This window comes from Pipra filicauda, unplaced genomic scaffold (genome assembly GCF_003945595.2).
Source record: "Pipra filicauda isolate LSUMZ 115617 unplaced genomic scaffold, ASM394559v2 scaffold147_size4022426_pilon, whole genome shotgun sequence".
Taxonomy (NCBI): Eukaryota; Metazoa; Chordata; class Aves; order Passeriformes; family Pipridae; genus Pipra; species Pipra filicauda.
The window spans coordinates 2860935-2875946 of record NW_024103962.1 but is presented as its reverse complement, the minus strand read 5'-3'; the positions used below and the strand labels follow the sequence as shown (position 1 = coordinate 2875946).

The following is a 15012-nucleotide window of genomic DNA, read 5'->3' as shown; positions in this document are numbered from 1 at the left end:
GGAGTCTGGGATGGAAAATATCTTGGGCAGACCAATATCCTGTCAGAGAACTTTGTCTTTATAGAATGTGTTTTCAAATTAAAGGAAGGCTGTGTGTTTCTTTTCTTGTATGGAAAATTACCCAAGTATTTCTGCCTGCTATACAGTATAAAACTTGGAGATGATGAATTAAATAACATGGAACCCTGACTTCAAAAGTTACAGGTGAATAAGTGCTCCATCTACGTAATTAAATACTTGGTTTCTTTGGATTCTATGTTTCTTGGGATTCTTTCTCAACACAGATACATGCCTATAATGTATGTGCATAAATTGAGCACTACCCAATAAAACAGCTTACTACCAATGAAGACGTAAGTTCATAAAGCTCTTGTATGATCCAGCTGATGCAGAGGGTGATTACTACAGACTCATTTTTAAAAACTGCTGATTCTTTTATCAGGCTGGGCTGAGCCTTGCCATTACAACCCAGGTGCTCCCCTGTTATCTACAGACTATATATAACCAGGCCCAGGTCACCATGTGCCCTGCCAGAAACGTGCTGACTGGCTAAGGGGGCATTGCAATTCAGGTAATTAATCCTATTCTAATGTAGGTTAAGCAGGTGTGAAGCCGAACTTATCCAGAGAGAAAGTAGAGGCATTCTCAGAATTACAGTATTTAACTGGTCTCAGCTGACTTTAGGAAACTAGACCATCCTGTGTCTCTGACCCAGTCATACAGGTGGAGACCTGTCTGCCCTAATTCCAGTCTGAGCAACTGGCTCTTTTCCTCTTTCCTAGGAGGGGGAAAATTCCATGCTGGTTTTACATATCAACACGTATGACCGAGAAAGTGCTCTTTTCTTCCCCACCCAGAACAAAGTAAATATATTTTTGTTGGAGGCTAAGTTAGATGAGTAAGTCAGATGTTTACACTAAAACAGCCTAAACAGCTACCATAAGAGGGCTATGTTGCTCTAATTTTACTTCTGCGTTTCCAGTGTCTACTATGATCCCTTCATATGCCAACTTAAATGACATGTAACATTGATTATCTTATTTCCAACAAAGCCTTCAGGAATTTTAAAACTGCCAAACCACTCTTTGTTTGGATGTTCTTTAAATTGTGAATCTGGATGAAAAAAAAAGCTTTATTTTTCTAGAGAAGTCCTGTAAATACATAAGTGATACTCAGTGAACATAAATGACAGGCTCACTTCTGCTGCATTTGCCTCTTCTGCAAAGTCCTCACTTAAAGAATAATGTCAAGATTTGTTCCAACTTTCTTACTGTGTTTCTGAGCAAGGCATCTTCCTACCTTGCAGCCATGCACTCCTTGTAAGAAGCTGGCCATCCTTGAAGTAAGAACTGTACACTTAGAGGAAGGCTGGGAAAGGACACCCCTATAAAGACTATTTCAGAAGTTCAAATTCTTTCATACAATATGCTCTTAACTGGCAGCCTTTTAATAAGGTTGGCATTTAATTGGTTGGCTAAATTATGGGGAGTGGTGATGGAATGACTTTAAAGAGGTCACATGCCTGAAAATCTAATGTGCCCAGCTATCTCCTGTGTGGCACTCCAGATGCTGTCCCACTTGCACAAAGCCATTATTACTGAAGCCTCACATCCAGCTTGCTTACAGAAAAAAAAGAGAACGGAGATTACAGTAAAATTAAAAAGGTTAAGATACATTTAGACTTCTTACCCTCTGGTAATAAGATTAATTCCTTGTTGGCTCAGAAGAAGGAAAACTGCTACTGAGTCATCTGCAATTTACACAGACCTAATCTAGTAAACCTGTTTGTCACACAAGAAGTGGGTACAAAGGTGAGTATTGTTGTCCTCTGAGTGGAAATACTTGCTTAAAGCTCGATTCTGCACACTCCTGCAGAGTCCTGAGGTGGTGAGTACACACAGGGGACAAAGGAAACTCTCAGCTCCCACTGATACACTGACTACTGATGGAGATTTATCCCTTCAGGGCCAGATCCTTAAACAACAGAGGCTGGCACAGCACATTTGACTTGTACATCCATGACAACTGATCCTACCAAAGGCTCCTGGTCTGTCTCTATAGATTAACTGAGCAAACTACCACATGCATTTTTTTTTTACTTTTTGTTGTAATGTCTGATCACTGAACAAGACCAAACCATTTCCTGCAATTTTATTTTGCATTTTGTACAGCTCCCCTCAAAAACATCCAGAAGTGCTAATGGAACAGATTAATAATTTCTTTCCATTCTTTTCCCTTCTCCTTTATTCTATTTAGCAGTGCACTCGAACACTTGCAAATATGCGAGGGGGCATTTTCAGCCTCCTGGTACTTCAGTGACACAACATTTACAAGCAAGGAAGCAGGGTCTGTAAGTCAGTCTACAAGTCACCCAGGGTAATACAACACTCTTGGTTTTGCTAGAAGAGTAATAGCAAATGGCTGTTACATCTTTTTATACTTTTGCATTTAAGACTCAAATAATAGCCATTTTTATTTACAGAAAGAAAATGAAAAGCACTGGCATTCATTACTGTTGATTTGCTCTCTTTTTATTAATCATTTCTTATTTTTAAAGGGCGACAGGAGTGAACAACATAATGCAATGGTAGGAAGATATTTACCAATTTAGCACCTCATTATAAAACTACTCAGAAACCTCTTTGGCTCTCGTTTAACATAATAATTATTAGTGGCAACAAAAGTGGATCCCACACTTGCACCATGATTAGCAAGTGATGAATTTGGGTTGAATATATTGCACTTTGCTAAGTAAACCTTATTATATCCCAAATCCTCAGTCTAAAAAACATCTAATTTTAAGAAAATAATTTGTACTGCTGTTTAAATGCGTGTTTCCAAATTAACCAGTGATATTCTATAGAAAACTGCCTCTTTTATGCTTGAAGTCTCCAGCTGCCACACAATTTATATCTCTTTCCTCCCCTCTTTGTTTTTCAGCCATTTTCCCTGAATGTCAAAGTCAATTTAGTGCATTTCACTTTGCTGAATAAATCAGAGGCGAAATCCTTGCTAAAAGTGAAAATTTGATTTGCTAAAAGGAGCTTAGGGCAACTATTAATCAATATATCCAGAGTGTCAAAGCTAAGGCCATGATAGACATGCATTCATTTGGAGATTGGTTGAGGCAGATAAAGGGGGACACTGGGAAAAAAAAAAAGTCCAACAGCCAGACAGTGTAGTGTGAATGTTGGGGGCATGAGTGGAGAAGACTGTTTTAAAAAAAAAAAAAATTAAAAAACCCAAACCAACCAAACAAACAAAAAGGAGACAGTCACTCAGAAGGAGAAAGCAAGTACTTTTATATGAACAAAAGGTGAACTTAACAGAGATATAAAGTCACCATTTATTTCTGATTTTGAGAGAAAAGGATTTAAACAAAGGATTTTTTTCTAAAAAACCCTACAATATTAAAACATAAGAATTGAGCCAAGTTCTTTTGTTACCTGTTAATTCCATTTTTTGGCTTTCTTATGCTTTTGTTGATGATTAGTCTTAAACAAGCTTTTTCAAGTAATAGATAGGGACTTTAAAGTCATAACTAGCAGGAGTTTCTTTTGCTTTTTTGAGTTTTACTACAAATTTATTTTATATCTATGTATAATTGCATGTGATGAGATGTTTATATGTTTGGGATTATTTTTCTCCCCCCCTCGGTTAATTTAATGCAAGTAAAAAATGGAAAGTGGAAACTAAAGTGCTCTTTTTACCCCAGGACATTTCCGTGTAGCAGTAACAGAAACCTCCTCACCTCTCCATTGCTGTCTCTCTCAGTTCTGAACTGGAATCAATGTTTTCTGACTAGGAGACACACTAAGACTGTGTGCATGCCTAGTTGCACACAAGGCCTACTACCCTTTTGCACTGAAATCAGCTGAAATTTTGCCACTGACTTCAATTACAGATCCATGAAGAATAGCCCACCACCATATCTCAGGTGGATACATTAAATAATTTTAAAATAAACAAACAGATCTTTCGACTACCACCAACAGATCTACCACGACTACTTGTTTTGTTTTGAAAAGGCTTGGAGACTTGCGGAAGTATTTATTTATGCATTATCCTTGAAATCCTACCTTGCAAAATCCCTTAAACCTTCTCTGTGATGCTATTTTCAAAAAATGAGGAAATGAAAATTGCCACCATTCCTACCACTTCAAGTGACAGCATAGGTGAACTGCTGGCATTTTAGGCACACTTCTGTTCTGTTCTGCTTAGAGAAGCTTGACTCAACATGGTGGTCTAAACACTGGCAGTGTCGGGTGATCTATCCACACCAGTGCTCAAAATAAAACTGGCAGACAATTGCTGATTTCCCATACTGTACAATTCAGTGACAGAGGTCAAGGAAGTCATTCATTTTGGAGAAACCTTTTGGCAGAAATCTCTATCCTTAAGGCCCAGGGAATGGTCTGCCTTAGATCGCGTCACACAAGTTGTGAGTTCAAGAACATTTCCATATAGGAAGAGCAAGTCTGGTCTCTGCACTTAGTGCATGCTTGTAGAAGGAGTTAAAAGAAGAGCAGATACGGGGCTTTTGATAAAGTATCCAAGTCAGCACATTGCTAAAGGGCAGGATGTCCTGATTCCCGAAGAGGCTCAAGTTATTGTTACTACCAACCTCTTAGCACCTAACAACTCATACTCCATTCCATGTTACGTGAGCAGTAAACACCACATTTACAAGTCTACCTGTCTGTGGAGGGACAGGTAGCCTGTGATGGGGTGCTCTCAGAAAGCTGCAGGAGTCCTCCTCATGCCTCAAGTGGTCCTAAATTCAGCTAACAGCACAAGAGACTAGAGAAGGCCTCTACCTCAACAGAAAGAACAAATTTTACAGCAGCAAGCAGCATGGCACAGACATACAGGAAGACACCCATTTCTCCTACAGCGCTGAGATTCTGTACTAGCTGCCCCAATAACCATACAGAGAAAGATCTGAGCATAAACAGGATGCTGGTTATGGTTGCAGTGTATGTTATTACATATACCAGGTCGTTGCAACATATGATTTCAGGTATGATCATAAAGCAACATTCAGACTTTTTCTCTGGCATTTAAACACATGCTGTATGTCCATTTAGAGGCAGACAATAAACAACTGTGTGCATGAGAACAGGTACATATATGCACCTAATTCATATCTGCGTGGACGTACCATATGTGTAAGTGCTCATGCTTTCTTAAACATCAGCTTTCCAAAAGTGACTATGGTCAACTTTTTTTCTGTACTTTTACCTCCATGGGATGGTACTTCTGAACCAGATGTTGAGAAAAGGGCATTTTAGAAATGACAATTCCGAAGCATATCATGTTCTCATTCAGTATTAGAATGTTAAACTACACCCCTGAGAGCTGCTTTGGAAAGGAAAGTTTAAATATTGTCCTCTACAAAGAGTATGCCAGAGCAACAATGTTTCATAAAAAATTAACACTAGCACTAAAATATTCAAAACATTCTTGTATTTACTCCATCAAAATCATTCTCCCTCCCCTCTTTTTTTTTTTTTTTTTAATGTTAGCACCAGTGGCAGTATCAATTTCTAACTATTCCCTCCCTTGAACACGGTTACTGCTAACAAAACAGAGACACAGCTGAAGACAAGCAGGCTTATTTGACTAAATAATGTAACTAGTTATTTTTGATGTATTAGTCTGATTTACTGTTTCCAAACAAATTTTTCATCTTAAGTGCAAAAAAGTTGATTTCTATGGTCTGGTTGATGTTTTTTCATGCATGCAAATTTTTTAGAGAACATTTTGTCTTTAGCTTCCTGTTATGCACATTTTTAAGAGCTTAATGTTTGCTGCCTCCACTTAATATGAAAGAACGTTGTGCATTTTTGCTGAATGTCAACAAGAGAGTTACATTACAGAAATCAAGTCTAAACAACTCTGATGCTGTGACCAGGTATCAGCAGAATGGCGCTCCATACTGCAAAAGTTTAATCAATATAACGTGACCAAATATAAAATGGAAACTTCCCAAAATACAGTGCAAAGGGTAGGAAACTCAACCACCAGAAAACACTGAATTATGAAAGGCTCCCTTATTTAGAAGATATAAAATGAAATAAAATGAAACAAAGTGAAATAAAATAAATAAAATAAAAGTCTTACAGAGGCTTTATAATATATCTAAAATTTATTTAGGTCAGTTAATAGGAGTTTTGTCTCATCAGGCAGGAGATGAGGCAGCATCAGCCTCTCCCTAAGCACCTCCAATATTTTACTAACGAAGTTACAGTACATCAGAATATTTTAATCTGACACAAAGAACAACAATAGATCTGACTGCTGGGCCGATAATCTTCTTATCACACCCTGTGAAACCTAGCTCTAATATTTGACTGAGCCTCCATTACTCGGCAACACATTCTAAAAAGGCCAACAATGGAGAGAGAATGAAGTGGAGTGTGGAAGTACCTCCATATCTACATAAAAGAGATTAGAGGCGACAGCGTTCCATTTTACAGCTCAATCATATTGTGTTAGCATGCGCTTATCCGAGCGCGGATGAAATTGAAAGAGAAATAAAAAAGAGTCAGGCAGATAGGAACCATAAAAGCGAGGCATGAGCAATTTCCAAGGATATAAAAGGATGCTAATGGCGGGGCCCTGTCATTCTTAAAAAGGGCTATTAGGGCACCATCATCTGTTCTTGTGCCCTTACGCCTCTCTAACTAAAGTCAAGCATTTCCTAATGCCATTGTGATCTTTTTCTTCTTCAGATAAGACATGGTCATGTTTCATAACAACACACTTTCCATTTATTTGATTTATAAATGCAAGGAGACTAATTCTATTTACTGATAAAGGCTTTCCATATATATTTTTCTTTCAATATTTTCTTTTGTAGATTGTATAGACTTTTCATTCAATAAAAGCAAGTATTGAAATGTTTCCAATACCACAAAAATACTAATGATTTTATGAAAGCACTTGAACTTTGTATAATTTGAAAACATTTTTTAGTTTATGACTGCAATGGGAAATGGTTGGCCAGGGCAGAACGCATTGTTACCTTTCCATAGATAATCCCATTAAAAGAATTTCTTTTGGAGTAGCAAAAACATTGTTTCGGTTTCTTCCACAAAGACAAATTTTACATTGCAATGCTTTACAGTTGAAATCTTTATTAGTTATTAAGCACCTGATATATAAGGGCCTTTAATTACACTGAACCTTAAGAAATCACTATAGTAAAGAAAGATTTGCTGATTGCTGCTTTGCTGTGCTAGGCACAAATTCACTACTGGTATAATTAATCGACTCTAAGAGACTTATACCAAGGATTTACTTAGTCTGCCAAGCTACAGTGAACTTTTATGCAATTTGCACCCTCTTCCCCATTCTCTTATATTTCTATCTCTAGTAACATTTGTTAGCTTAGAAAGCTAGCACCAGTACAGGCTCTTCTACAAGTTGTTTTTTGCCAGACATTAGCTGAGAGTAGGCAGTCCAAGTTCAGCAGTACTCCATCATTCAAAATCAAGCTACAAAAGCTCATCACTTGCCCTTTAGCATGTCCAGCCCTTTTGCATTTTGATTTTTGCATTCAAACGCCAGAAAACAAACACGGATTTTATCACTGTTCTCTGTTAACTGAAGGCTTACAAAAACGTTGTCTTAATTTCCTGGGGTTTTTTTCCTTCTCGTTTGTAAATGGAATCAGGTAAGTAAACTTACCTTGTGCGGCTTTACCAGTGCAGCTACGGTTTTGAATCTACTTTGTACTAAAATGGCGTCTCACGGCAGAAACGTTCCTCAACTGGTTCAGATCGCAGACTTTAAATTTTCAAGGCCAGTTTATGGCATCCAATACCTTTTCCAAGCTAACCAAAGCCACCATTTTAAAGGCTGCTCAGTCTCATCCCTCCGCTCTTCTCATCCCTCCAGCCAAATCAAAGCTCCCCAGCATATTCACAAATCAAACTGACAAAAGTTTCCCTGAAACTGCTATGGAGCATGACTGACTTCTTTGAGAGCTACTCTATTTTGGTTAAGGTGATCTAAGTATCTTCTAAAGATAAAACTCAAACTCACCTACTTAACTCACTCTGACTTAATTTGGGGTGCTTTATTAACAACCAGTGTAAGACAAAGTAGCTACTATAATATAGAGTGATGTTTAAATTAGTTTACAATTTGCTTGAGCTCATCTAGAACTGCTCTGAACAAAGCCATTCAGAAATGTCAGCTGTGTTCCTAACCACTGTAACAAATTGTTGCCTGAACGCTGCACACCTAATGACTTCAAATTAGCTCCACTGCGATATTGCCTGACAGTTCGTTACGACTGTTAGCAACATAGCCGGCGTATCATGACCAATAAATTGGTTTCAGTGTGGGCTGGGAAAGGGACTTCCATCAATTTGATTAAAGAAATTACTGTAGCATTCAAAGCATAAAGACAAACTAGTTTAAGGAGACAGAAATAAGTTAACTGTACCAGAAAAACACTGCTTGTGATACAAGAGCTTGTTTATACACCGTTTGTGGCAATAGAGAGTGACTAAATTTCAAGTCGCATATTGACTATTTTAGAGCCTGTAGGTTGTTGTCTTTCATCTGAAGTAAAATAATACTCCATAAATGTACAAATTACTATTATTCTTTCATTGTGTTGATATATATATTGCATTTAAAAAAACCCCAACAAACCCCAAGAATATTTCTTTGCGACTGCCTTTGAAACTAGAAATAAAATGTATTTAACTTTGATAAACAAACAACTGACAGGATTATTTATTCTACTATTAAAGTATCACAAAATCACATCTAAAATTAGAATGACGTATTATTCTGAGGAATTAAAGGTTATCCAGTCTCATGCTTAATAAGGCTCCACTATCAAAATTAGAAAACTAATGATGAAAACACACCAACATGCTAAATCATCTGCTGGACTAGAAAAATGCCTTAAGAAACAATAAAGAAAGCTGGCCTTTTTTTCTGTGACTTTACTGTTTGTGAAAGGTGACAGACTGAGAACCCTGGAGACTTCTCTGAGTTTGTCTGCTAGCTCACAGAGCAAGAACAAACACCTCAGCACTGGGGGGAAAAACATACCTGAATTGTTATCTGAAGAAATCACTAATCTTCTGAGAAACTGCTTTTGATGACCCCCATTTTTCTTGCTAATAAGAGTGCCAGTCAGCTTTTACAGTATCAATGCATTACCGTGAAGTAGACTGCAGTCCATTTCATGCAGATCAAGGAAAAACTAAGTCGTAAGAGGAGACTTTTTGGTACAATTCAGTACTTTCTACTGAATTGCTGGTACAATTCTGTTCTCACTCTAGTTCAATGAAGAGAACAATTCCTCTGTGCCAGGCCAAAATATAACTGAATTTTTTCACCTCCTCTGGTCAGTATAAGGTAGTGCAGCATTTATGTTACAGAGCAGCCAGACTTAAATTCAAGTAATGCTGAATCAGATGACTACAGGGGAGAGGACTTGCACTACCCTTCATACCAGGCTGATGCTCTGGATAGCAAGGTAAGTTTATCTTAGTAAAAGCAATACATGAAAAAAATTAATTCACTAAGCAGTATGTAAAACTTATTAACATAGTAACACTCACTGCAACAATACCACTACTTTCAAGGTAACATGTTATTATCTAACCTATGTTCTATGTGAATAAACTGGAGTCTTAAGAAAACTTTATGCACTGTAGGGAGAGAAAAAATAGTATTTTTTACCAGAAGAGAATAACCCATGCAATGATTTCTGTATGTTATCTATTTGCAATAAATACTGTATGTACCTGGAATATGCTTAGCCCATCCAATGATCACCACCAGTTCTCTGTCTGCCAGGTCACAAAGAGTGGTAAGTGCTTTGATGTCACTGTCTGGAACAGTGGGGTCAGGCATAGCATAGATCTTCTCTGGTTCAGCCACCAGCAAATGGGAGACAATTTTGTTATCTGCAAAAACAGTCCAGAACAGTACGAGATCACCAGTAGTATCATTCTACATTTCAAACAGATGGCTCAGATTTCAAAGTGCACAAGAATTTGTCTTAAGACACTCAACCTAATTACACGTTATCATAACTTCATAGGCTTCTACAAGTGGTTACAGCACAAACAAATCTGATCCATTAACAATGTTTATCAAGCCAGACATGTATGTTCATAATATAGTAAATTTAATGGAACATAGAAATACATGATTACCTTCTGTTACTGAAGTACAAACCTTATAGAAAAAGATTCACGCATTATAATATACTTTGGACTGCACAAATAGAAAAGTTTTGCCTTCCTCTAACCCTCCCATTCCCAAAGGCAAGTGTATTTTTTGAGCGAGTAACTACCACAAGCAGTTAGTCAGTCACTGAATTCTGCACCTTCTGTCAGCAACTCCAACTACCATTCTTTCTATTAAGATGTTGCTGTTAAACTATAGCCACAAAACTGATCTCAGGACTTTCTAAGCGTTCATTATCTCAAATATCTTAAATTAAGAGTATCCTTCCTGTTGAAATGTTAAGAATGAACCTGTATTCCTTGGGGCCTATGCTGTAAGAAAAATGGGGTGTTGTCTTACATGAACTTCATGTTCAGCGAAACACAGAAACTTAGAATCATGTATACAATTAGCTTCTTAAGTGCAAAAATACCCTAATATCTCCTTTCATTTTCAAACAGGAATAACCTTAAAATCAATGAGAATAAAGAGTGTAAAACTATAAAAGTATGCAAACTTTACCTCAGAAAACTTGTTCTGTGCAAAGAATGATACTTTATCATAGTCACATACTGCTTATTTTTATCTATGTAGCATTTCCATTCATGTGTGTAGTATTTACTTTTTCTTCCAGATGACTTGTCAAATCTATTTGGAATAATCAATTAAGTTATATGGAAAAGTGCAGAGAGGGAAAAAGAGGAGAAGAGCCTGGAAGATTTACAATACAGTGTTGCTGTTCTATAAGTAGAATAAACATAAAATGAGCACTATGTGAAGGCACAATGGAAATATTTTCTCTCTATACAGGAGCCTGATTTATTACTCTGAGAAGGCAGAACTGAAGAATGGAAAACGGACTAATTCATTAAGCCTCCTAATACAGGATACATTACTATATTTCCCAATATAGTTACATTTTATTTTTCATGGTAGGTACATCTTGTGACCTCAAATGCACCATCAGAATTTAAAGCCCAAAAGGCTCTCAGTGATTTTACAGGAATCTGTTCCTTTTGGTGGGATAAAGAGTTATGGGGTTTGATATAAATGGAGAAGATGCCACGTATTTTCTGACTGGAGAGAAAGCTGTCAGAACTAGTATAATTTTCGCCACCTGCATGTAAGTCACAGGATGGAACACACTGTCCTCCTGCAATGGAAGCTGACTGGGATGTGACTTGCCCAGCAGTGCCCATGACATATTTCCATAACATACTCACTTGATTCAGATTTCTGATACTTTATTGCTCTTTTGTGACACAGACTCCTTGATTCTGATCTACTGTCTCAACAATTTTTGCCTTATTCCAAATTTGTGTGTCAGAAGTTGTGATATATGTTAGTCCTTCATATAATAAGTGCAAGAGCCAACTGGAAACCATCACATCAAGCATGTTTTATTACAAGGGGATACATTCATGCTTTATACGAACTATAGGAATCAGGCCAAGTGAGCAATTCTTGATCTCAATATTCTCCTGATTATCAAACTGATTAATGAAGAATTCTATTCTTATTTAAAGATGACAGGTGATAGTTTCAACTTATATTGGCAAACAGCCTTTAGACATTTTTTTAATTCTTTTAAACAGTCTCTTCATATCCTGTTCAATTTCACACAGAAAACATGGGAGAGAAAAAAATTAATATTACTTCCTCCCAAATTCCAATATTTTTACATGGTTTGAAAAGTAGAATAAATGAATTACAGAGTTTCTTAACATCTAAACATATGTAGTTGAGGACTTCAACTCTGTGATGTTTTAACCAGTTATAAATGAATGTCCTCTCATCCCCAAGTTATGGGGGTTTTTTACATACAACAGAAGAAATGGCCAAAGAACCTCTTCCATTTTTGTATGAGGTTCCTCACCAATGGCATTCTATAAATGATTCAGGAATATTGTATATTTTGATTCAGGATTCGCAAAATCCCTTTTTTGTTTTTTTTGATTTTGCAATTAATAAGATCTACAAGCAGACCATTAGAGTCCATGGTGAAGCTGGAAAATACACTATAGATCAGAAGCAGCTGTAGGAAAGTTCCTCCAGGCACCTGTTCTCACCCTGTAGAGGGAAAAAGCTACATGTATTGGCTCATGCACTAGTATAAAACATTGGAAAATTTTGGATGTACTTAGAAAACTCCATCACTCAGGAAATTGAATAGCCATGAGCACTGTTTCTAGGTAAATCTTATTTAATGTTTCCCTAATTAGAATCAATAGAACCCAATTTTCATTCCTGCGCCTTTGTTACACACAAACTATCAGTCTGGGTCCAGAAAATCTCCCAAGCTACTTCCACACAAACCCGATTCAACTATTTCAAGTCTGGACACTTATCTGTCCAGATTTGAAAATTAAGTTTTATAAATGTTTGTTACAGAAATGTTTGTAATTGGACAAGCTAAGAAAAAGGGAGGCACTTAGATAATGAGCAATGATATATGAGGAGGTTAGTTTATCTCAGACAAATGGAGTTTAAAGAAATTGGTGTAGTTATAGTCTTAAAGGTAATGTAGTACCACTTTGCAGTAATCATGGGTTTACACAGAGATTCCTGGGTTTTGGTACAATTGCATTAACCTCAGTTCATGCCTTAAGGGCTTGGAGCTTTTGGGCTGGAATTTTTTTTTTTTTTTGTCTGTTTGGTCTTGGCTTTTTTGGTATGTTAGGCTACCAATCTTTCTACTCAATGACAATATCAAGTAATTGAAAAACTGAAAATCTGTGCACCCAGGAAAACTAAACCTCTAATGAAATTAAGCATTAGAGTTTATTAAATTTTATTGTATTATCAGAAAGTTTTTATTATAATGTGCAAAATCTGCTTAGTGCAGCCCTAGATTGTATTTACAGAACAGTGGGACAGCTTATGGAGGCTGAGTAGAAGATGCCAGATTGGACAATTGAAGGAATATAATCAGCATAATGTTTTTTGGAAAGGCAAAAGGAAACTATGCCATATGTTCACTTAAGCCTTAATTTTATGTAAAACTGGCTGTTTTTTCTTTGACACAGCTAAAATGCCCTTTCACTTAGAGTTCAAAGACTGTTTATTTGCTCTCCAGATCCCCATATGCTCAAACGTATTGTACACAGCACTGTCCCCTACTGGGGAACACGATCGGAAACAAATTCCATTTTCAATACAGCCAGGTATTTTCAAGAGGCTAAAACTGACATGTGTTTTGTCAGAGGCTTAGGGGCAGAGGCAAATGGGAGACAAGGAAGAATTTGCCCTCCTTATTTCTCTGGCTTATTTATCCATTTTAGGAGCAAATTAACCTTCTCGGCAGGAGCAACTGGACATGTGTATTCTCGTTTGAATTCAGAGGAGTTTACAATACTTAATACGGCGTTATGCCTTTTCAGGGTAATACACCAACCTCTTGCACTACAGCTATAATGCTATTAAATTTACTTCATGGAATTAGTACAGTCGCTGCTTGAGTTTATATAAGCTGCAAAGCAAAACCCCTAACTATTTTTAGTTAATCGCAAAGAGGATGGAACTTGTATTTTAGCAATGAGATGATCATCTCTCTCTCTCCCTCTTAATTTCAGCCTGGCAAGATACAATCAAGGACATTATTAAAACATAACAAAACAAAGCAAAAAAATCGAAGAGGGTACTAGAGCCCAAACTACCAATCTCTTCTTTGTTATTAGTGTGGCATATTGCTGTTTTAATCTAATGCTAGGTAGTGTATTAATCTATAGGTATAAATTAATGAGGCTCTTAATGTATTTTCATTGGGAGGTTGAGCAGTCGAACTCATTTAGTTAGTGAAAACTACAAAAATCACTTTCTTGTGAAATCTGAAAGTAGAAGCCTCAATGAGCTAATGATCACAGTATGAACCATTTTATGTACCACTGAAAATAAAGATAACCTGTAAATGTAAAATTTGCACTGCATAAACCATGCTTTTATACACTTCCACCTGTAAAAAACACTCTCTGTTCAACTCCACTTGAGAAAGATGAGCATATTTAAAACAAAACCTGTTAACAGCTAAATTGATATAGTCTTCACGGCAATATCCTCTGACCAAACCCTTGTTCCAGTCAGAAGGAGCTTAGCAAAGAGGACTGGGAGTCAATACCTTGTACTCAAAGAGAAATTTTGTGTATCTGGTGTACTCACATGGCTTTTTTGCTGGCTGAACTAGCTGAGGGTTCAGGTATGGGCTATTCTCTGCATCTATTCTGCGCTTGTACTTCTGGCGACCTCCACGTACTCTGTCTAGGCGGACACCTACATTTGGAAAAATAAGCAAACATGTAATTAAATGTATTATGAGGTTGCCTTTCAGGTTACAATCTTCTACTTCCTGCCTTCCAATATTTATATTAAAAGCATGTTTATTTCAAAAGATTAATTTCAGAAAGCAATGGAAATCAGCACTACAAGTATTTGCAAGCTGTTCGGATTTTCACACATGCAAGACTAAATATACAGCATAATTTCCTGTTTGTTTAAAACCATTCATTCATTTTTACATATTATTACAAACAGATAACAAGTTTAGCTTCCATTTGAAAGAGTCTGATCTTCAGTCATCTTTGCCAGAAGCAGAAGTTCAGAGATATAGAAGCCTAACATTATGAGTAGAGAAGTACAGAGAATTAGAACTTCAGAAACAATGAGTGCTGTATAAAGTTTAGATAGTCAAAACCAATGCTTCTAATTAAGATGGATTAACATAGCCAGAGGGTACAAACTAAGTATCCTTAGTAAAGTCAGAGTATATATGTGGCTTAAAGACCTGAAATGGTTCATGAAGGTTTGAAAGAAATT

General features: G+C 36.8%; 1 protein-coding gene across 11 annotated transcripts in view; it reads right to left on the bottom strand.

Moving 5' to 3' along the window:
- Nucleotides 1–15012, bottom strand: part of ESRRG (estrogen related receptor gamma) — a 377135-nt gene that overhangs the window by 38740 nt on the left and 323383 nt on the right. For all 11 annotated transcript variants that reach the window (XM_027739489.2, XM_027739491.2, XM_039378793.1 and 8 more), the window contains 2 exons: nt 14359–14469; nt 9777–9938 (listed from right to left, as the gene is read on the bottom strand). In XM_027739489.2, coding sequence (XP_027595290.1) covers nt 9777–9938; nt 14359–14469 — 273 coding nt within the window. The remainder of the gene's footprint in view (nt 1–9776; nt 9939–14358; nt 14470–15012) is intronic.